Source organism: Falco punctatus, assembly GCF_963210335.1.
Source record: "Falco punctatus genome assembly, chromosome: 6".
In the NCBI taxonomy this organism is placed as follows: Eukaryota; Metazoa; Chordata; class Aves; order Falconiformes; family Falconidae; genus Falco; species Falco punctatus.
In genome coordinates this window covers 54,868,460-54,891,081 of record NC_137585.1, presented here as the reverse complement: position 1 = coordinate 54,891,081, position 22,622 = coordinate 54,868,460, and the positions used below count along the sequence as shown (strand labels likewise).

The 22,622-nt window shown below is 45.3% G+C and overlaps 2 protein-coding genes across 6 annotated transcripts in view; both read right to left on the bottom strand.

The window, feature by feature from the left end:
• Positions 1 to 19,956, bottom strand: part of SRGAP1 (SLIT-ROBO Rho GTPase activating protein 1) — a 160,829-nt gene extending 140,873 nt beyond the window's left edge. For all 3 annotated transcript variants that reach the window (XM_080390739.1, XM_080390740.1, XM_080390741.1), the window contains exon 1: positions 8,817 to 19,956. In XM_080390739.1, the coding sequence (XP_080246865.1) occupies positions 8,817 to 8,883 (67 nt within the window). In that variant the 5' untranslated portion in view covers positions 8,884 to 19,956. The remainder of the gene's footprint in view (positions 1 to 8,816) is intronic.
• Positions 19,957 to 20,259: 303 nt separating this feature from the next.
• The window catches only part of RXYLT1 (ribitol xylosyltransferase 1), a 47,260-nt gene continuing 44,897 nt past the window's right edge, over positions 20,260 to 22,622 (bottom strand). For all 3 annotated transcript variants that reach the window (XR_013928882.1, XR_013928883.1, XM_080391866.1), the window contains one exon: positions 20,260 to 22,622. This exon is cut by the window's right edge. The gene's annotated coding sequence lies outside the window, so the exon portion shown is untranslated.

Sequence of the window (22,622 nt, the reverse complement as noted above, 5' to 3'; positions counted from 1 at the left end):
ATTTGCCACATATGCAAGGCACCTATGAGCAAGAGTTTATACACTTTTTTCTACTAATCATCAGATTAGTGATTTGCAAGAGGAAGAGCATGCTGTGCTGTCTAAACACTTAGAACAACCTTAGTGTGTTAAATATCCTATAATAAGTGTGAGAACTTTTTTATTTTTAGAATACCTTTTGAATGGCTGCATAAATATTATCAAAGGAGTAACTTTATGCCTATCAACTTAGCGTAGCATGTTTTGGTACAGAGATCTGTATTGCCGTGTACGTGGGAAGCAAGAACAACAATGACTACAAGCACTAGACAGCTGTCAGACGCAATGCCCTGACTGCCAGGAATACAAAACTTTAAGGAAAGGGACTGCGTGGATCATCAAGTCCAGCCTGTTGTTACCACAGGCAATCCTATCTTATAAATCTTTCCTAAAAGACTATTTATTGAATAGTTGGCATCTAAAAAAAGTTAATGAAGAAAGTCTAAAATGTCTTTTCACCAGAAAAAGCAAAATAATAGATCTTGTTCTATCATGTAAATAAAATAAATAAAGTGACTTGCAAACCTTTCAATTTCTCTATTGCTTTCTAAAACAGTGGCTTAATTGTTGAGTTAGAAAGTTTCAGTTCAGATGCCTGCTCATTTTGGTATGGAATGAATACTTACTTTATCTTGCCTCTGAGCTAACGCTTTAGATTGTTTATCCTCTCTTCTCTGGAGTCAGAGAGGAAAAGCAGAGAACAGCAAGGCTTGAAAGGAGGCAGGTTGTTGAAAGAACAGAGCCACACTAGAACTATCACTGAATCTTATTAGACTTCTGCTATACTCTGTACACATCAGCAGATTCCTCTGATTTTCAGCAAGCAAATACTCTGGAACCAGCTAGAACAGTAGAGACTGGTTTCTTTCACCGTATGAAATAACTTACATTGGAAAGTGAAAGGGGATCAGCACATATCTTTATTTAGTTTAACACACAGACAGAGCAAAGCCAAAAATGTGCACCACTTCACTTCTGGTACCTTCGAAGAAGTAAGTCAAAGCAGCATCTTGAAGACTCCTGGCACAAGGCAGCACCAACGAACTGCTAGCAGAACTTACATACACAGTAATTCAGATGAGTAAGCACTGAGTCAGTTAAAGAGTCTGGACAGTCCATTTACATGAATCTGCAGTAGCCAGTTATGTTTCCCACAACAGCTAATTATGTAAAGGGTTACAATCATTACTTCCTGGAAGCCATCATCCGGTAAGCCAGCTGCATTTCTTTTTATTCCCAATATAGTCAACAAGAAATACTACACCATAAGTGTTCTATTTTTTGTAAGTTCTATTTCACAATAAAAAAAAAATAACTGTAAGTCTAGTATATTTTGGTTAATATGCTCATACAGGTCTCTTGCCTGTTTATCATCGCTTCGTCTGTAATGGGAAGTCTCAGGAGGTTGCAACTGAAACTCAAACAGGTTTTAATCGATCAATAATAGATCACATAACAAATTTAATACGGATATTCTAACTGATGAATCCATGATTATATTTCTAAGCAAGTTCTACTGAAACTTTTTCTAGAAAAATGATAGATAAAGAAAAGCTTTTTTTCCCCTTCTCATCACACTGTAATTAAAAGCAAGCCCCTAAACGCTATGATCAAGGCAAATGAAGATCAAGTAGCCACACACCTTCGGGGGGACTTCATTATAAACAGATCAATTGCACTGCCCTGCACTGGATGGATATAGAAGTTAATGACACAGACATTCTTAACGCGTTTCATAGATATGATTATTACAGAATCAAATCATAAAGCATACACTTTCTCCACAGCATTTTCTGAGAGTGTGTTTGCTGGTGTTTGTTTCCTAGAGATTTTTCTGACACATGAAGCTGGGCCCTTTTCTTGCCCAAATGTTTCAAGTGAAAGACTATGAAGAGCATCTTCCCTTCCTACCTGCAAGGCTAACCTCATTTAACACGCATTTAGAGCTGGGATTGTTTTGTTGTGCCAACCATGAACTAAAACAAGCATTTTCTCCTTCTAGAGAAGGCAAACTGTCACTATGTTTGCACTCACTGACTGGCAGAGAGTAGTAATATGAAGTCATGGCCACGGTCTTGGAAACAGCATTAGATTTGCCTGGGGTTATTTCCAAAACATCCTTTGTTTTCTGTAAAGCGATTACATCTCAGTCTCAGAATTTATCAAACTGTCACCTCCAGGTAAAAGCCAGGTTTCCAGTGGGTTGTATGATACCAGATTGAATTCTGCATCTTGAAATTCATGCAGGTATATACCTGAGAAACAGTGACACGAACAGGGAAGAGGGAAGGGGCTATTGAAGGGATTTTCCTTGTCCAGTTACTAAGCTGTAGCTAACAGAAAATGGCTTGAGAATACCGGCGTTTTACCTGGACAAGATAGATTAGTGTGTAGAGCATAGGTAAAACATAATACACCACCTTTAGCCTACCAGGTGGCTATAGCTGACTTGTGGCACACTTCTGTGTCTACCAGAAGATAACTTCCACAAGCTGCAGAAAACAGTAGATTCCTGAGGAAGTGCTGCCTCAGGATTACCACTCCCATTACACCAGATCAAAGTGAATTGTTTGTCTTAGAGCACTCCCACAGGACCAAGCCACCACACGAACTGCCTGAACAGCTTGCAGTTGTTTAAGTCTTGGAAACAAAGGAAAAAAGAGCAGTGATAGCCAACTCCTTTGGTTTTGGTGCCAGATACAGTCTTGGTAATGTAAAACATACACAGCAAGCAGTCTTCCTGTGCAGACTGCTCGCCTCTTACCCAGGAGATGGTCCCATGCTCTCAGCAATGGCCCTCTCTGCTTCACCCCAAGTATCTGCTACTGCACAGCCCACCAGCCTCATGCCTGTTAGTGGTACACAAGCAGCAATGCCAGCCATTCAACCACTGTCTCCAGTTTTCAGCTGTTGCTCTTCCTCCACATGCATGCATACATACATATACACATACATACCCCCACAATCTCTTGAACCTCAGGGTATCTGGCACTGTGCCCAAGAGACAAGAAGTGCGGAAGGAAAAGACAAAGTAACTTCAGGCAGAATAGGCTACTCATGATTCACAGCTCCTGGACTGACCAGCACAGAGCAAGGTCAGCCAGCCTTGCCTTGAAGAGGGCCAGCACTTGATCGGATCAGCCCAGATAGCTCAGAGCAGAGAGCACAGGGGGGTGCCAGAAAGGTCAGGCCAGTAACTGGCAAGGTGGGAGAAGCTAGTCACAGAGGAAACGCTGCCACGAGCCTAAAACCTGCGACAAGTAGAGGGGGCACACACAGCACGTAAGTAGCCCTGGTACACATTTAGACTAATCGCTTGCACACAAAACCAAACCCCCACGCTCCAAAGCCTATTTTGCTCTGTGAAAGCCGAGCAGTAAGAGTAGATTAGGCTCTAATAGGGATTAATACAAGTTAAGGTAGCACTGATTTCCACTAGGGAGACCAGAAAGGTTAGACATGGGACAGCATGACAGCTAGATGCAACGGGGGCTTGAAAAAAAGGTAAAGGGAAGGAAAAGCACAACAGGAGCTTCCACTGACACCTGTCTGGCTCCATTTGTGCTCCCCCCTACATCCAGCCCTGTCCAAACCAGAGATTAGACATGCTGCACTGTCAAGTCATGGTCAGTAATTTCTAATAGCCTGTGTAATGGTCAGCAGGGGATTTCTTATCCAGTCTCAACAGCACTTTTTTTCTAGTGCTACCATCCATCACCTCTGACTGACAAGGAGACCAAGTTTTCACTAAAGGCAAAACCTAACCCAAGCAAAGTTTGAGGAAGAAAATGAGATTAAATTTGCATCCCATTCTGCCTTACCACAGCCATTTCAAAGCTGTAAGTTTAATTTTATTAGCAACTAGGACTTGAGTTCGTAAAAAAGTGACCAATAAAAGATAATGACAGGAAATTAAATGAACCTTAGCATGATTTAGAGCATTGTTCTGCAACAGCAAAACTGCACAGAAAGTACACTTTGAAGGGAAAAAGCACCCTAAAGAAGAGATCATAAAAGGATCCAGAGTCAGACTCTGCTTCAGAGTCAGAGGTAAGTGAAGGCTTTCTTAGAGACTAACAAAAAAAGTGCAGATATACACAAACCGTACATATTAAGTACACATTACGATTGCCACATTGCCAGAAAGAAACACTAATCATACAATCCATTCATTGCTCACCCTTTCATGTGTGCTGTAATAATTAGGACCTTATTCACCTTTAAATTCAAGTAAAATAATAAACAGTTTCATCACAGGGCTGGGAGACACCAGCTGCAGTGTGGCCAGACCAGGAAAAGTCTGCTTTCCTGACTGTTGGCCATATTTTCGAAAAGGTACCAAGAAAAAGTCAAACTAATGTGTATTTTAGAACTCAGCCTTTCCTCAGAAGGGCTTCTGTTGTTTTTAATACTAGATTGTTTTAAATGAAAGTTTGAATTCAGTTTCACAAATCAGAATTTTAATTTTCCATGAAAATTAATTAGGCAATGTAATACAGAGTGCTAACAGGTTGTTTCTGGTGGAAAATAGGAGTATTTTGTTCCAAAGGAGACCATCCAAATATTGATCTTAGGGAAGTGTCTCCCTTCGCAAAGCTGATTTTGGACTACATTTCTACCCAGTCACTTCCAACTGGAAAACAAAGGTGGGAAAAGGAACCTTGTAAGTAGCTCTTCCCTCTCTCCTTTTCAGTTGGAGATGCAGTTGCATAGGAAGGCCAATACTGTTAAACTCCAAAGACATTCAACAGTTCAGACTGTACAGAGGATCTCACCGAATAGACAGGCCTAGATAATCAGTCAGCACAATGCTTACCTATTCAAAGCACACTTCTGCTGTGCAAGGAAGGCCAGTTGCAAGTCTTAAGAAGGTAAACAGGCCAGTTCAACACATGAATGATGTTAAAGCTATTGAGCAGCATGCCTGATCCTCTGCTACTACTACACATATCTTCTCCAGAAGGATAAATTTCTCAAGTGAGCCAGGTATTCAAGATCTGACTAGCTCACCCTTCACCATTCCTGAGATACCCACAGGGCCATCAGAGTACTTCTTCGCTACTGTGGATTGCTCAGTAACTTTACCAACAGAAATGATTTGACGTTATCAGACCAAGGAACAGCTGGTCCTCAGAATACAAAAGGTAGGATAATAATAGGCTACTATAGTAAATCGAGCTTTCAGTTAAGAAATGCCGTGTATAAATCTAAGTAGGCTCACATATCAGAAAGTTAAAACTCAACTCCTAACTATACCACCAGTCTGTTGCTCATTTAAACAGGATTCTCTCCACTTTCTAGCTCTAGTCTCATCCCCCACCCTAAACGCAAGGTTGGTGGGAAACCATTAACTCTAACTACTTCAGAACGTCTATAAACTTATCACATTCTTCAGAAAAAAACACAGACAATTGATAGTCTGGATGATCAGGGATATTTTAAGAAGTGATTTTGCTCAGTAATCCAATACAGTCTGCAGAAAGTCTACAAGGCACATTGCCCAGGCCATTTTAACAATATAAATCGTTCCTCAGAACTGTCAAAATGTTCTTGAATAAACAAGCTCTTGATCTCTTTCATAAGACTGAGAAGTAGGTGCTTCAGCAAAACTATCAAGTAACAAGGTCATACTGGAACTGAATTTTATCAAGATAGCTCACTGCTAACAAGTAAGAATTACAGAAACAAGCAATACTTCCCACGTGCCTTTATGTTTACGGATGAAGGTACCAATGCCATCATAATATCCTTACATCCCCCAAGCAATGGGTATAGGTATCCATCTAGATAGACCTAACTTCAGTATTGAGACATCTTTAAGAAATATCCTTCTGCTTTCTATATAATGTGCAGGGAAGTGAACACAATTCCTTACTGCTACAATTGGGATAGTTCTTGACAAGAAGTTAGCCTGAAGAACAAGGATGTTGCAAGGAAAAAAGCTCAGTAAAATGTTCTGCTCAACAAGTCTGAAGTATCTTGTCCGTTTCAGCTTGAGAAACGGGTAACATTTGCAGGCTTTCAACTGTTCCTGTACAACCTCCAATAAAGCAACAGCCAGTCTACTGATACCACTGGAAGCCCAAGGAGAAGATGTCAGTTTACACCACCCAGGAACCAGGCAGAACAATTAACATCTGTTACTGCTTCTTATTTGAGGAGTTAAGAGCAGAAAAGCTATGTGAAGAATGGCACTGTTAAATCCTCATTTCCAAATACAGCACCATATACATACCCCACAGGTCGTGTACATTAGAGGCCCCTCTTTCTTCAGTATCAATATTCAGACATCTTACAGCAGAATTTACAAATGCACATGTCAGTGGTATGGTTTCCGAATTGCTAAACACTTGAGCCCAGCATGCTGAGCACCATGCAATCTCATAACAAGGTAAGGGATATATTTGCTGTTACACTCCTTTGCACGCACCTGTCCAGAGGACCTCAAATGGCCAGTTTGCTGCCAAATTGTCCATGTCCTTCAGGCAACTAAATATGTCAGCAGTGAGAAATCAGCTAGCCTTTGCAAACACCAGAAATCATAAGCAGCAAAAGCGTTTTGGCCACACCCTTTCTCCTATTCTAATGCATGAAATTCCAAGTAGTATATAGGGACCTGCTTTTCCTGCATTCACGTTCCCTTAAAGTTACCTTGCTGATTAACTAGGACTGATTCCTTAGCCCCTGAAGCCCCCAATACCAAAAAGATTTTCAAGGTTATCACACAATGGCATCACCACTTTGTTACAGTATCACTGAGCTAGCTAGCATCAAGCAGAATTACACCTTAGTACATACAGTTCTTGCCACTTGAAATACAATTGTAGTGATGCTGCTTTAACTAAAAAGCATCTCTGGCTACAATTTCTAGCCCAGCACACTTTTTCAAACAGTTTCTAATCAACAATTCAGGTGAGACAGTTGGGACCAGACTGTACACACCCCAGACCACCACAAAGCAGCAAAGCAAGTCAAAATTCCTACTAAGCTATGTTTACAAATGTCACATCCCTCTGCAATTATCATGGGGGATGATGACACCAAAGGAGAGGCAAGTTATCAGAGGTGCTTTCTACCTTAATCTTTGTTTTTTATGAAATGATCTGATATATGTAGCTGAAGGGCATGGTATTTTTTCATCATCATTCAAAAGAACAGAACGGCTTATGTAGCAACTGGCTGTAGTTAATAAAGGTTGAGCCTGTAACAATCATGTTAGGAGGAGCCAAAGAACAGTCTGCACACTCTGCAAAGAGCTTAAGATCTTGAACATTTTTTCTGCTCACTGATCAAGAGAAATCTGCACCATCTCCACAGAGAGGCAGAAGCACCAGCCCTCCGAGGTCTCAATGGCAGTGAATCTACCAGCTATGCGAGAGCTGTCTCAGCCCTGCCCACATCAAAGAGACACCTGAAGCATGGCCTACCTGCCAGTTCAGAGAAAACCCCTCACTCCCCACCCATCCAGCAGGTCTCTTATTTTAAGCCTAAATCCCTTCCTGGACCCAAAAAGACTTTCATTGGCGACAGGTATTTTTCACCAGAAGCTACCCTTAGGAAGAAAACTCAAAAACTACCTCTGTCCTTTTAAGAGAAAAAAACCAAAACAATGAAACTCCAAGACCTGTCTTGAAAATCTGATCTCACAGGACCAAGACAGACCAAAAACCACTGTGCAATTACAGAAAGTGAAGAAATCTCTGAACAGCTGAGGACTGGTTCCTCCCACTTCATTTCAGACACCTTGGTTTGAAAGGTTCCCAGCCCTTGCCTGCGTGGGGCAGGAGGGCTCCTGAAGCCCACGGACCTGCGTGGGGACAGAGTCTCTGCACATCACTGACCACGGTGGGTAGCATCAAGGAGTATGTATGTACAGTGCACCCATGTATGTACAGTGCACACCAACATAATTTTAATAAAGAGAGGTATCACATAGCTTTCTTAACACTGCATTTCAGGTTTGCATCCATCCTCAAAGCTTGGATTTATTGCAATTTGTGTATTATGCAATATATTCCCAGACAGCACCCAGAATAAAAGGATGTGCACCAAGAGACCCACACCCCACCACCCATGCTGCTACTTTTCCATCCTCTGTTCCACCCAAGACACTGGCAAGGATGAAAACGCTGGGCGAGGAGAGGAAGCTCGAGGGTATGGGAGCGCTGATGGCTCAAGCCGGCACTGTCCTCGGCACAATAGTTGGGTGCGATACAGCCGGGCGATGCGAGGCTGAAATACTTCTCGGGATGGCTGAAAGGGCTCATTCAACAGTCAAGGATAATTCCCTATTAGCAATCTTCTACAGCCCAGCACAGAAACTACAGCCCTGAGGGGAGGGTGGGGGCCACCAGCCATGTGCCATAAGAAAGGGGCATGGCTTACTATTGTCTCTCGCCTCAGTTCAACTGCCAAGCCTTTTCTGTCTTTTTTTTTTTTACACCCCCCCCCCCCCCAGCGTTACCGAGGCCGGCGGAGGAAGGGAAGGTGCTCGGCCGGGCAGCGGGCAACCGCGGCAGCTGCCGCCCGGCCCCGGCCCCAGCCCCCGCCGGCCCCTTACACAAACCGGCGCCGCTCGGAGTGCGGGGGGCGCCCGCGCCCGCCGCCCCCTCCCCGCTTCCCTCCGCCGCCGCCCCGAAGTTCAGGCAACAGGGACAGACCGCCCGGCCGGCGGTGGCGGCGGGGCCGGCCTCGGCCCGCAGCCCGGGGGAAGGGGCCGGCAGGGCTCCCCCGGCGCCGCCGCCCCGCGCCCCTGAGGCCGGGGGCCCCGCGCTTACCTTTCACTTGACTTTCATACTCCGCTATAATCTCTTTGTCCTTTTTGAATCTGCTCGGGGTTGACATTATCCACTTGCTTCTTCCGCTTCTCCCCCTTCTTCTCCTTGTTTTAAATTATTATTACGGATTATTATTATTTTTCCGGAGGGGCTCCCAAGTTGTGTCAGATGGCCACAAGCCCGAGCGAGCGCGGCGGCCGGGGCGGCAGCGGGCGGCTGGCCCCGCGGGAGCGCCGCCGGCACCGGAGGCAGCGAGGCGGGGAGGCGGCGATCAGGCTAACCCCGGCGCGGGCACCATCGCCTCCAGGCACCGCCGGCGGCAGCAACGCGGTCCGCGGCCCGGGGCCGCCGCAGGGCGGGGTTGCCGCTGGCCGCGGGGCACCCGCTTCCACTAGGCGAGGGCGGGGGCCCGGCGGCTGCGCCCCACCATTGTTATCTCTCCTCACGCACCCGGCAGAGGGGAAGGGAAGGAGGGAGAGGGCGGTGGGCGGGAGGCAGGCAACTGCGCTCCGTCCGTACGCCAGAGGCACTAGTTACTCCCGTCGCCGCGCTCGCCTGGGTGGGGACTCGGGGCCGGCGCCCCGCCGTGACTAACCGCGGACGGCAGCGCGGAGGCACACGTCCCAGCCCCGCAGCCCGAGCAGCGGCCGGCGCGGGGCGGCACCCCCACCGCGCCCTAGAGAGGTGTCTCCGGGAATAAACTTCTCCCCGCCCTCCCGCCGCTCTCTCCGCCCTTCCTGCCTCCCCGCCCGCCTCCGCTCCGCGCTCGCCTTCTCCCCGGTGGCGCCCGCTCCGCCTCCCCCCTGCCGGCAGCCGCCCACCACCGCGCCGCGGGCCGGGCCCGCAGGCCCCGCCGCCCGCCTCCCGCGGCAGCCCCGCGGCGGGAGGCCTCACAGGCTCGGCGGGGGTGGGCGGGACGGGGCCGCCGCCGCCGCCGTGCAGCGAGCATATGGTGGCCGAGTGCCCTCGGGGGACAGGGGTGTGAGGCGGCGGTTTGGTGACGGAAAGCCCTAGATCCGTCGGGAAAGTTAAAGCCTCGTGCTGCCGCCAGCGCCGCGCCGCACGGGGAGGGGAGACGTGGCCTTTGGGGACCCCTGTTTCCTCGCTGTGTCTGGAGGCAGGGCAGGGCCGAGCGCTGCCCCGGCGTGCTCAGAGCCTGGGCCCTGCGGGGCTGCCGCTGCCCTCGGCACAGCGCGGCCTGCCACCGCCGCCGGTGCCCGCACGGTGTGCCCCCACGGATGTAGCTTGTTCTCGGGGGCAGGGCTGGCAGCACCCCGGTGTGCGGCACGCCGCCCTGCAGCTGCTGGGGGAAACTAGCGAGAGAGTGGGGGAGGCCATCCACAATGCCGCTCCCTTGAAGGGCTGTGCGTGGCACGTGCTGGTGGCTGGCCCTGTCAGATGGTCACGGTCAGCGTCCGTGTTAGGATGGACTGCAGCCCTGCAAGCAGTGGTGCACAGCCTTCCCTGCAAAGCTGGGGCTGTCAGAAGGGGAAGGAGGTGGTCCAGGAGGGCAGGAAGAGCTGAGGTTGGGAGCACGGGGTGAGTTACCAAAGAGGAGAGGTGGCCCAGGGGTGCCCTTGCCCCTGCAGTACCTCCAGCAGCCATGGGGACAGCGGCCTCCTCTGCCTGCAGAGCTGGCACCTGGCTCAGCCTTTCAGGGCTGCAGAGGGTGAGCTGGCTGCCAGGGCTGCAGGCAGAGATGAGGCCGTGCATGCCAAGAGTAGAGCACGGTGGTTCACAGACCTGGTTCACGCTCCTCCTAGGTTCTGGGCTCTAAGGTTGGGAGTCATGTGCAAAAGGAGTCAGACGTGATTCAGGTTGCACAACCCCTTTCCCTTTCCCCTGGCTGCCCTGAAACCCAGCCTTTGCCCGAGAAGAGCTTGCTACAAGAAACATGGAAAAAGTGAAGAGTGATGGGCAGTGCTGTCTTGTGATGGCCAAAGCATGTGGCTGTCATTCCTTGATCAAAGCCAAACCCCAAGGCCACAGCTGCAGACTTTGGGCTGCAGGTAGGTCAACTCTGAGGAGGTTAAAGGCAGGCAGGGGTCTTTCTGGAGGCACAGAGGGCTCTACTGATGTCAGATGTGTCCAGGAGTGATTAGGCAAAGTTGCAAACTATTCACAAGGAGTTTCCAAAGGTGGCTGTGGTGTGATTCACGTGATGAAAGTGCCCAGAGATCCTATCCTGGACAGCTAGTCGTGCCAGGACCTGACCCTTCAGGACAAATGAGAGTGAACGGTGGGTTCATCTGCTCCTGGGAAAGTTCAAGCCAGCCACCCAGTAATTTGGCTGGGTTTGAGCTTTAGTGCTATGAGGGCCTGGCCCTCAGAGGGCGATGGCACAGCTAACTGTACTTATGCAGGCATTCTTGCCTGTGTTTATATTTCATTCTTATAAACACATTGCCTTGGTGTTGCAGTCGTTTACCACCATACCTCTGCATTTGAGCAGTAAGTGTACTTCTGTCTTTTGCAGTTCATCTTACAGTTTCATTGGGTGGCATGCTGTCCCCTGCTACAGGGTCAGGGTAGCAGGATTCCTGTTCCCTTATCCTCTTCATGTATTGTTCTCTGTCATTTTGTTACATTTCTTCCTTTTGCCCTCCCAGCACAATCTCTTTGCAGTGCTGATCCCAATTCAGATCACCTAAAGCAATCTTAGTACAGGAGGTTATTGTCTGAAGCCAATTTAACTCCAAGCTGGATGGTCAAATTACATCCCTTGAATAAGAAGCCCAGCCTCAGAGCAATCACCTCTGTAATCCCACACAACTCTGATTTTCATCTCAGCCTTTGATGCTCATGTCTTGCCTCCTGGCTGTTCCAGTCCATCCCTTAGGCTGGGGACAGGCTGATTTACAAGACAGTGGGCCATGTTCCTGGGGGACACAGGACACTATCTGGAGATTATCTGTGAGTCTTGGCTGGTCTTGCAGAGCACGGTAAGGACAGAGAACGTGGTCAAGTCCCCTCGTGTTTTGCCTGAGGCTATGCAGATTGGCATCTGCAGCCAGTCCAGTCCCCATCAACCTTAACCAGGAGCTGGGCATGAGAAACACCTGACATGTGGTTGGAGGTGTAGACACAAAGTTATCTGCCCTCACCTCTCCTGGGAGCTGAAGGGCACAGCCCTCTCTTGCCACTGAACGTATGCTTGAAAATGCTGTCCAGATTTTTCTCCCCAAGAGAAGGGTGCAGAGGCAGGCTGAATGCCCATGCCTACAACATCCCTTCCCTCTGTGCTTGATGCTGCAGCCAGAGGATGGGCCTGGCTCCACAGAGCCAAACCAGAGGCTGCAGATGGAGCGTTTTTGTTACTCTGCAAAGGCAATTGCCTGTGAAGATGCAGAAACCATCTTCTGGCTCTGGAGACTGATCCCCCTGCATTCAGCCACTTGGCTCAGGGCTGCATGTCTGTGGCAGGACCACCAACAAAGGATGGACCTACATCCCAGCAGGCTTGAGTGTGCCAAGCTCAGAGCTGCGCAGACTGTGAATCCCTGAGTTAGGGTTGGCCTCCAGGACAACCAAGATTGAGCTGGATGAGAAATCTGATTTCCCCCCCTGCCCCACCCTTCTTTAGGGATTGGCAAAGGATTGTGCATTATTACATGGGTATAATCTTCTTTTAAGATGTTTGTGGCAGCTCAAGTCTCTGGACTCAATTCCACACTGATTTACACAGCCTGCAATCCCATTGTGAGGATGGCGATTGCACAGCAACAGACCCTGCCAGGGCTCTGCAATGCCAGGTTTGAGGTGACTTACAGGACACAGAAGATTATTACAGAAATGCCTGTCTTTTGAGACCTGTTCCAGTAAGAGGTGCCCACAGACTTCCCATCATTTCCAAGAGCAGCGAGTGCTGGAGCTGTGGAGCAATCTTGTTATGTGAACTCATCCGCACCTGTGGATGATGCTTGAAAACTCATGTTTATCCACAGTGTAACTGTTCTGTGAACTCTAAATTATTGCATGTAGAGCATATCCAGGTTTTGGCAGGGAGACATTTAAAAAGTATTAGGATAAAGCTGATTGAGAGAACATATGTTGTTGCAAGAGGCAGTTATATCAATAATGCAGTGTAGTAGGGTACTGCAGCAGTACAATACTGGTGCAGGGTTTGTGGACTGTATCTCAGTGTATGGAGTTAGATAATCCACTCCATCAGGGAACTGGAAATTCTGAATTATGTATGATAGAGGAGAGATGTGTTTATACAGAGAGCAGCTCCTGCAATACTTCATGCATTCAGTGTAAAAAGGGAATAACACAGGCATGCTGAATTCTGCTTGCTTGAGAACTTCATTATTGCATTTCATTTACACAGTGTGATGAGCTGTGCAGTATTTGCTTTCTTGTACTGCTAATAAAAATAGACCATGCTGGAATATCACTGAGTTGTTCTCTGAGAGCACATAATGAAATGCATCGACCCCCTTGAACAACAAAACCCCACACTAATTTTCTTTAGGCTGAAAAGAAGACCAAAATAATTCATCGTGTTTTATAATTGCAGTCAGTCATTTTACAGTTGGACAGTAAGTCTCTATGAAAAACCAAGCCTTAATTGAAACAACGAAACATTTGATTGTTATTGAAAAATCAGTAAGAGGCACCATTCAAAGAGCTTGTTCAAATGTTTGTTACTGATAAGATGCACATTTCTATAGAATCAAATCTATTTGCTTAGGAATGAGATTATTTTAGTAAATACAGTTGCTTATCTAAGATATAAAACCAGCGAGGCTTTTTTCCTCTCCCCTGCCCCCAACCAGTGCAGCACTTAATGCTGCTCCATGCTTATGAACTCCCAAGACATGGAGATGAAATCTGGGCTTATGGGGTTTGTCACAGGCTGCAGAAGAGCCAGGACTTCACCCTGGCTGATCTGAAAGAGAGTTGCTCTAAAGCATTCAGCTGGACCTTCGCAGCAACGAAATGAGGATTGGAGCTGCCCGAAGTTCAGTAGTTCAGTGAAGATGTGTTTGTTACCTGAGTTCCTCTGTGAGCCTAAGCCGTCACTAACCTTTCATTTCCAGGAACAGTACTCGGACCACTGGCCCAGGTGTACTGATTATAAGGGCGTGCGGACACAATCTCTTCCAGAAGCAGAGTAAATCACACTAAGAGTCTCTACAGGTGGAGTGTGTAGAATTGCTAATGTGCTTCAAATGCATGCTATACCTGGATCCAGGGTTGTCACACATTGGCACAGGCTGCCCAAGGAAGCGGTTGAGTCACCATCCCTGGAGGTATTTAAAAAACCTGTAGATGTGGTGTTTAGGGACATGGTGTAGCGGTAGACTTGACAATGCTAGGTTATTGGTTGGACTCAATGATCTCAAAGGTCTTTTTCAACATAAATGATTCTATGATTTTATAATGACTTTTGAGCTCTAGGGATTTACTATATTCTTCAGCTTTCTGGGTTTGTCTGTTGAGCAATTGCTGGATTTCTTTTGGACATAATGATCTGAGTGTCCATTTTGTGAGTTTCATACACCTAAATTTAGGCAACCAAAGTCACATGACTGATCTAAATGAGTCATTTAACCAAGTCATTTAACCTCCTTCAAAAGTCAATCAAGAGAGGTGGGTATGCCTTTGGTGGTGATCACTACAGTTCACTTATTTTAGATACTTTGTTTAGTATGGATTTTGTTCCAGTTTTCCTTGCTATCATAACCAGGGGTCATAAAACACAGGAATGACATCCTCTTCATAAAACCTGAATGTAATATGGTGAATGTTAACAGCAGTCTATCAGGAATATGGTTATTATTTATAGTCACTTGCTCCTGAATAAAATGCACGGCTAAGCTTATACAGAGTACATTTGTTCATTTACTATTTGCAGTCACATTGGAAAGGAATCCTGTCAGCCTGTCATCTAAAGGAGGATTCAGGAAAAATACCATTAGGTAACCTTCTGTATGTGTGTGCGTGTGCATGTATACAGCCAATTTGCCATGTTCAAATGCATGTGATAGCTCTCTCGGTATGAAATACATCTAAATCCAGTAGAGAATTGTTCACATCACAGGAAAAAAATAACCTTCCAGGTCAAATCACTGGCTTGAAATGAAAGAGATCCTTCTGTCTCAGTGAGGTAAGATTTCAGCCCTGGAGGACTGATACAGTCTGGGACATGAACAAGCACTGTATTTCTTGTAAAGCAAAAAGAAAAGAACCAAACGCAAACCTCCCCACATTCATTTCATAGCTATTTTGTTTGAAGAAATTAACGCGACTTAAAGCAGTAGTAATTGGTATGTCAATATTTAGTAGTCGTTTGGCTTTACAGTCATGAAGTGCATTTTTGTTTCCTTGTTAACTTGTTCATTTTGAGCAGTGCTAATAGGACTAATGACATAACACATATAGAAAGTGATGAGGCTACTTTATGCCTTTTACTGTTGTTAAGAATGTTATCCTTTTTTTATATGGTGTTGCTATTCACTTCCCAGTTAGTAATTACAGGGAGGAATGAATTCTGAGTAATAACTTTCTCACTTAATGAGAAGAGTCTGAGGCAGTCTTGCCATTTTGAAGGAGAAGAAATATAGACGTAATTGCATCCTCACTGCAGGGTTTGTGTTCTCTGTGGGGCTACTTTTGTCCTGTTGGTAGCCTTTGAGACTCTGGTATTCCGCTTCTTCTGAACATAATGAGCTGAGTGTCTAATTGGTAAGCTTCACACACCTAAATTTAAGCAATGGCATGTGCCTTACGCCTGCCAGCTTACATGTGCTAGCATTATTCTGGATCTTTATCTTAAATTTTACAGCTATGTCATCCAGTGAAGCACAAAGAGCATTTTTGGTTCAGCTTTTCTTTCCAAGCCTGGTATGGGAACACCAGTATGTTTGAAAGAACTCTTCCAAGCAAGCCTAAGGGACTATGTTTGTGGTAATTCAAGTCTTTGATGATCAGATAATTGCAACTCTGATAATTAACTTTCGGGTTTAAATTTTCTGTTTGCATTGTTTGTGTTTGTTCTGTCAGTTCTCAGCTAAAAATAAAATACTTCTGCTACTTCATTACTCCTGACCTTCTCAAGCTAATGGTTTTGAGTGGAGAACATCAAAAGTTGGGTTAGATTTAAGTGAAGAAACTGCTTGAAGCAGCATCAGAGAATTAAGAACATTGTATTTTAAAAAAGCAGTCCTGTGTACTTCATTGTGCTACTGTTATCTGGCTTCAACTAGAATGGTTGTATAAATAAGGCTGATGGATTGTACCCTCAGAACTTGGATAGGGGAACGCAGCTCCTGGTCTTGCTATGCTTATATGGTCTTCACAGGCCATCCAGATTTTGCAGAATCTCAGCTTTCTGGGCTGCTTCAGTCTGTGCCAGTAGTTTGAAGGTTGTGTATCACCCTCATTTATCTCAAGAGGGCATTAATTTTGAAGCCTAGCAATGACACTTCAAATGTCAGCCTAGTTCATTTTCGCGGAAACATCCAGCTAGTCTGCTTATGCATTAGTGTGGGCTAAAGGGGTGGGAACAGCTGCAGCCTATCAGGCTAAAAAAGTGCCTTGCTATTAATGGTCTACCCAGCACGCTGCCTTTTCTCTGATTCAGCCCCTTGTCCCACCCTGTGGCTGAGCCCTTGCCCAAGAGAAAGGCATACATGGAGAGAAACAAGAATGGAACAAGGAAGGCTATTTCTGTAGCATTTTGTCTTTTGATCAGTGATAGCAGCAACGTGCTGCTTTCCTGAGTTCTTTTTTCCCTCAGCTACTTTTGCTGTTGCTGTTGCAAAAAGACAGACCAGCATCGCACGGGTGGGGTGCCAGGTGGCTAAAGGTGGTGATACCGAGGTAAATGGAGGTAGGAAGGGACACAGGCACCAAGATGGGCCTGGGGACACCTGGTATTTCTACATTTTGCTTAATACCAGTTTAACATCTCTCAAAATCCCAGCTGCTAGCATGGCTCGAGGCCAGTCCAGGGTGAGCTGTGTGGTGGCAGCTGGAGTGGTTTCAGGCTGCAGAAGGAATTGATGCCAGACCTTCCACTTCTCAGGCTGTGGCTCTCCTGTATTAAAAGGCGTCACAATGTCCTTCTCCTGCCATCGGGTTTTAAAAGACCCAAATGCTGTTCTTTTAAAGACTTGATGCTTCCGTGACTCTAAAGGAAAGGTGGTCCTTGCTGAGTGTCCCTGACAAAACTCTGTGCTAAACACCTAGTCCTGGGCAGGAGGAAGAGGGAGACTTTGGACGTTTCTCTGTCCTTGGCTTTTCTTATCACCTGGCTGTGAGAATCCCTTCATGTAGCATGTGGGTTTTCGGGTGAATTTTGAGATGCCTGTGATTCCTCAGGCAGTGCCCAAGTGCCTGCTGCAGAGGTGTGGACTCTCGGGGAGCTGGGAGGCCGGAGATGCTGTGGGTACCCACATCCTCCATTGGACCTGGCTTTCTGTCACATCCTGAGGTTGCGGCTGACCCTCTCTGCACACTTGGGCTGCTGGCTCTTGTCAATAGGAGACACACAGTAGTTCAAAGGTAAAATATAATGATCTGACCCTCACAACTGTGGTTTCAAAGTAAAGCTTTTAAGCTTTTTTCCAGTGTGTGTTTCTTCCACATTGAAGAAAATCAGTAAGGAGTTCAAAAGCATTTTTTCTCTTCATTTTTGGCATTTGTTTGTACTTTTCTTGGTCTTAACTTCCTTCTGTTATTTCTGTTTGGCAGCCCAATGTCACAATAATTGGGTGTACAAATATTGCAAACTACACTCAAACACTTGTCTCTATTTTTTTTTATAGTCTCTCTGTTTCTCATACACATATAACCGAAAGCTTTCTGCTAACACCAACTGCTTCAGAAATTTATTTTGTCCAAAGACTTACTGTAACTGACAATATCTGTTTAAGATCATCCATAGTTTTCAAAAGTGCGGGAGACAAAAGATGTGTAGAAAATCCTTCCTGGGGGCCTCCAGGCAGTTTCCAGGAGAGGCTGCGGATGTATTTCAGATGTCACAGCTCCCCCCAGTGGGAAGATGAAGGCAGCGGGCTGCTGCAGGGAGGAGGTTTCTGCGGACATCTACCCAAAGCTTTCTAAATTTAACAAGAAAATATTGAGATCACCTTTCCACCCCCCGCCCGCCACCGAATACAGTAGCTGATTCTCTCTTCTCTCCTCACAATAATATTTGAGCCAAAGATTTGTATAAAATCTGAGAAAATTAACCCAAATGGACCAAATTTTCATGTATGCTCAAAACAGTTCGTTGACTACCACGTGAAGATGGTTGGTCATGTTGAATTGGGTGGCACAGCTTATGAAACCACAGCATCTGAGACGGACTAGGATAAGGAAGGTTTCCTGTATTAACATCCTGCAAGTGTCATTGTCCAACACCAGATAACTGCAACAAATACAGCACAAAATGCATGTCGTTTATTTGAACATGTGTGAGCTGGTGTAGGTTTGCTTGCGTAACACAGAGTACCAGTATTTTTGAACCTCTACAGGAGCCAGTGCCTCTTTTTGTGGGTTTTCAAGTGTGACAGTGGATGAAGCCACGTCCATGTGAATGACAAAGTCTTAGCCCAGTCTAAGTAACAGAATGACAATGGGAATGGGTTCTTTCTTTTCAAGAACCTGAGAACACAGAACAATTTTTCTGGGAGATCTCCAATATTTCTAATTCTGGGAGTAATTTTTTGTGTGACTTTCATATCCCAAGAATCTTTGTGGCTTCTGGGGAGATGATGCCTTATGACATACATGTTTTTTTAATATCTTGACTTTCCCAAATACAGTAAAAACACCACCTATATTAATAATTTTAGATTGATAATTTAATATTATTAGATTAATAATTTGATATGAGAGGAAAAGTAATTAATGGGGTTTAATGCAGTTCATTACTGATTCTTTCCAGCCAACTTCTACTTACATTACTGACTATATTAAGTAGTGAATCAAGCTATAGGTTTAAAAATGGGCGTGCAGCTGATGGATGGTGCTGGCAAACCAAAGAATAGACTCAGCATGATGGTTATAGCTAAGTGGTGGCTCAGCCTATGAGGATCTGCATTAGATACAATGGTGTCAGCATCTGGAGACACAACAGCAGCACTACACAAAACACATGCATTGTTATATGTTCTCAAGGTACATAAGATGTTGCCTGGCAACTGCCTGTCTCCCAGCTTGGCCAAGTGTTTTTAATTATTCCCTGTGATACTGCATGACCATAGAATTAAGAACACTAACTCTGCCTGATCACTTTAGAAATTATATTTATTAAGAAAATAAAGCTCATTTTCCCAGTCATCAGTATGCCTTACCTTAATCAAGAATTCTGTGTTCCTGGTGTTGTTCCCAAGCACACATTACAGAATTGCAGTTCAAGGATAATTATGAAGAAGCTGTTTTCTTTTCACTGAATATTGCAGGATTTAAAGGATTTATAAAGCATCCTTCATGTAGCCAGGGGATGCTGCTGCTTCTTTTTTCTCTATCAGTTTGTGCTTATGTCCCTGTACCCACAGAGACAAGAAATTGGGGCTATTTTGCTCTCCTATAGCTCTGTTGTACATATACTCTCTATATGTATATATATATGTACATATATATATGTATATATAACTCAAATGTGTGTAAGGAAAGCCACTAATTTGCAGACTGTCTTGGCACATATCAGTAGTTTACAATATACTTCATCTGGATTTAGGTAAGCCAAGTACACCTGAAAAATTTGATCCAATATATACTATACTGCTAGGTTTCTGTAAACTGTAACTACTGCACTGTGTCTTAAAAAGGCTGAGACTGGAATACATTAGTAAAACACTTATGAAAATCACAGCTCTGATGCACACTCTAATCCATGGTCTTTAGTGCACTAGCCTCTGAGAAGAACATATGTAGAGAAGAAACTGTAAATCTCATGAAGCTTTGCAGGCCCAGCTTCAGCAGGAAAGGTGTCACCAGTTCCCTGAAGCACACTGCCTGGGATGTCCAGCAGTGTAGGAGTCACCCTGCTATTCAAGCCCACTTTGATGGCATGAATTAGGAGTAGCTCTCCTATTTTAGGGGTGAATATTCTAACCTGAAGATGAGTGATATAAAGGGTGTCACGATTTCACATCTCTGTTTTGTGGACTCCTGCCTATTTGAGGGTCTTCAATAAACTCTGAGACAGCCTTTTGGACTGGACCTCTTCAGAGACTTAAGGAGATGCCTGGTTGCTCATAGGCAAGAAATCCCAGATACATGTGGAAATTAGCTGCACCGAACGAGAATTTTCAAGTTGCGTGGGCAAGTTTCTCATGAGGTAAGGTGCCTCCAGCATTACTAACCAGCTGCTGCAGAGTTCTTTGAATTGAATTCTTGGACATAGGTATTCTGATCTACCTTGTTTCTATATTTTACCAAAAACCTAGTACATTTTTCTGCAATTTGTTTTTTTTAATATATATATATATATATATATATATATAATATATGGGCCCAAGTCCCTATTGGGATTGTGCTTTTTTGGTGTTTTTACACCTAATTGCCTATTAAGGAGTCTTCTAGAAATAACTGAGTGCTAGATCACTCCTTCTAAGAAAATAGCCCTGGGAGATCATCTTAGAGTGGATGGCATTGATAGTACTCCCTCATATCATACTCAGCTCTGTACGGCTTTTTCACTGTATGGTTACATGAGAACAAAGGCCACATTTGTTCAGGCACTATTGCTTCATACTCAGAATTTTGAAAACTAATTTCATATTACTATTTTTTTTCTTCTACGTGTATGGAGTTCTCACCTAATAAGCAATGTACTGAACTTACTATGAATATGAACATGTACATTATTAAATCCAGCACTGAACAGGTTACCCAGGGGGTCTCCATCCTTGAAGATATTTAAAAGCCATCTGGACACGGTCCTTGGAAACCAGCTGTAGGTGGCCTGGCTTGAGCAGAGTGGCTGGAACAGATGACCTCCAGAGGTGCCTTCAAACCTCAACCATTCTGTGATTCCGTGAAATGTATAGTGAAGGGAGTCTAATCAAGAAGACCCAGTTACTGCCTGTCTCTCCCTCCTCCCTTCCCCCATACCTTCTCAGCTAACATGAAAGCACCTGCAGAGACAGAGAAAAAATAGATCTCAGTACCCAAACCCATGGCAATAGGATATGATTCCGAAATTGGCAAGTTCAGCCTGGCGAGCAGAGCAAAGAGCCCGTTTTTAAATCTAGAGACTTACAGGCAGCTCCCTCCCAAGCAGCCAAAGGGAGCTGGGGGACCGGCAGCTGATACATCCCATCTGAGCAGTCAGGGCAGAGCAGAACAGAACCATCTACCACAAGACTTTTTTTTGTTGGAGAGTTTCTTGATTAGGTTTGAAATTGTGTTAGGCTGGGGGGGCTTTATATCTCTTTCCATAAGAACTGTGAAGGATTGATAGAGGGTTATCAGCACACTGCAGGGATTGTCTTTTAGATACAACAGATTGGCCCATTGTAAGATTTTAGTCCCTACAAATCAAGCGCTATGGCGATGCAGTCTTAGCTGTTCTTCACTTTTACGGTGTATGGGGAGAAGCGGCTGCCCAGACAGTCCTGTGTGCTGTGTGGGAGCTGCCTTGTGTGGGCCAGGAGACACAGCATGGGAGTAAGCCCGCAGGTCCCCAGCGTGGGAGCAGGCGGCCACACAGGGCAGATAGTGTCTGATACCTACAGTTATTCTTTTAAAGAATGGGGCATACTCCAGTCTTTTCCACTTTGTGGCTGCCTACAGGCTAGAGTGCTCCATCAGAACGCATACCTGTCATGGCCAGGGGATTCACAGCCGCATCTCTTACTGCCCAAGAAAGTGTCCTGTCCGCTAGACTATAGGCAGTGATGTCTGGAGAAGTCATTCCTGCTACACCCATTAAACTGTTCAGATAGGATAATAAGGTTCGCTGAAGAACAAACAGGCAGGACCACAAGAGAAAGAAAGAGTGAAAAAAACCAGTCTTACTCTGTAGTCTGGTGAGGAGTTGAGGTGAGGAAGTCACATTTGCTCTATATAGACATAAAGTAATGTGGAGATGGAGAAGAGATTCTCTGACTGAAAATGTCTGCAGTGCTGAGGACTTGGAGGACTTTTAAGGTTTAACCTTGAAAACAAGTGGCCTGTTTTGTACCTATAACCTTTTTGCAGCAGCTAAAGGCAAATTTGAAGTTACAGATGAGCTTTTTGTTATTTTGTAGAAGTAAAAGTGCAGGCTTTTATTAGGCAGACCTCACTGAACTGCTCAGTTCCTGAAAATAGGTCATGGAGAGAATCTGCACTAATTAGGAAAAGCTGGCAAAGACAATCATTGCGAGTTAAAAATGTGTGCCAGATCTATTTTCCTTGCACAGTTGATCTAGAGGTGATGTAATGAACAGGTTTTGTACCAAAGCTGGACATACTGAACAGTATGACTCAGTTCTGGGAGCCGCAGGAAACAAGTCAAATCAGGTTCACTTTGCAAAGCTGCGGCTTTTGCCGACTCCTCAAGAACACCAGCAACTGCAGCTGCACCTTCCCAAAATGGCCCACGGCATATTGACATTTATCCGTGCAGTTAAAATTTTTCTTTTCTTCTCAGGTCCAATTTAATGTTTGATGGATTTAAACTGCTACTTCCTTTGGCTGAATTCAATGGAGGACTTCAGCCCTGGTGTATGTACTGGCTTTTAGGTATTTGGCATGCAAAACAGAGTCCCAAGGCTTGTGTCAGGCATCTCCCAAGTTTGTACAAAGTCAGGTATGAAACTGTGCAGTGCATGGGATAAAAGAATTATATCAAGATGGAGAGCT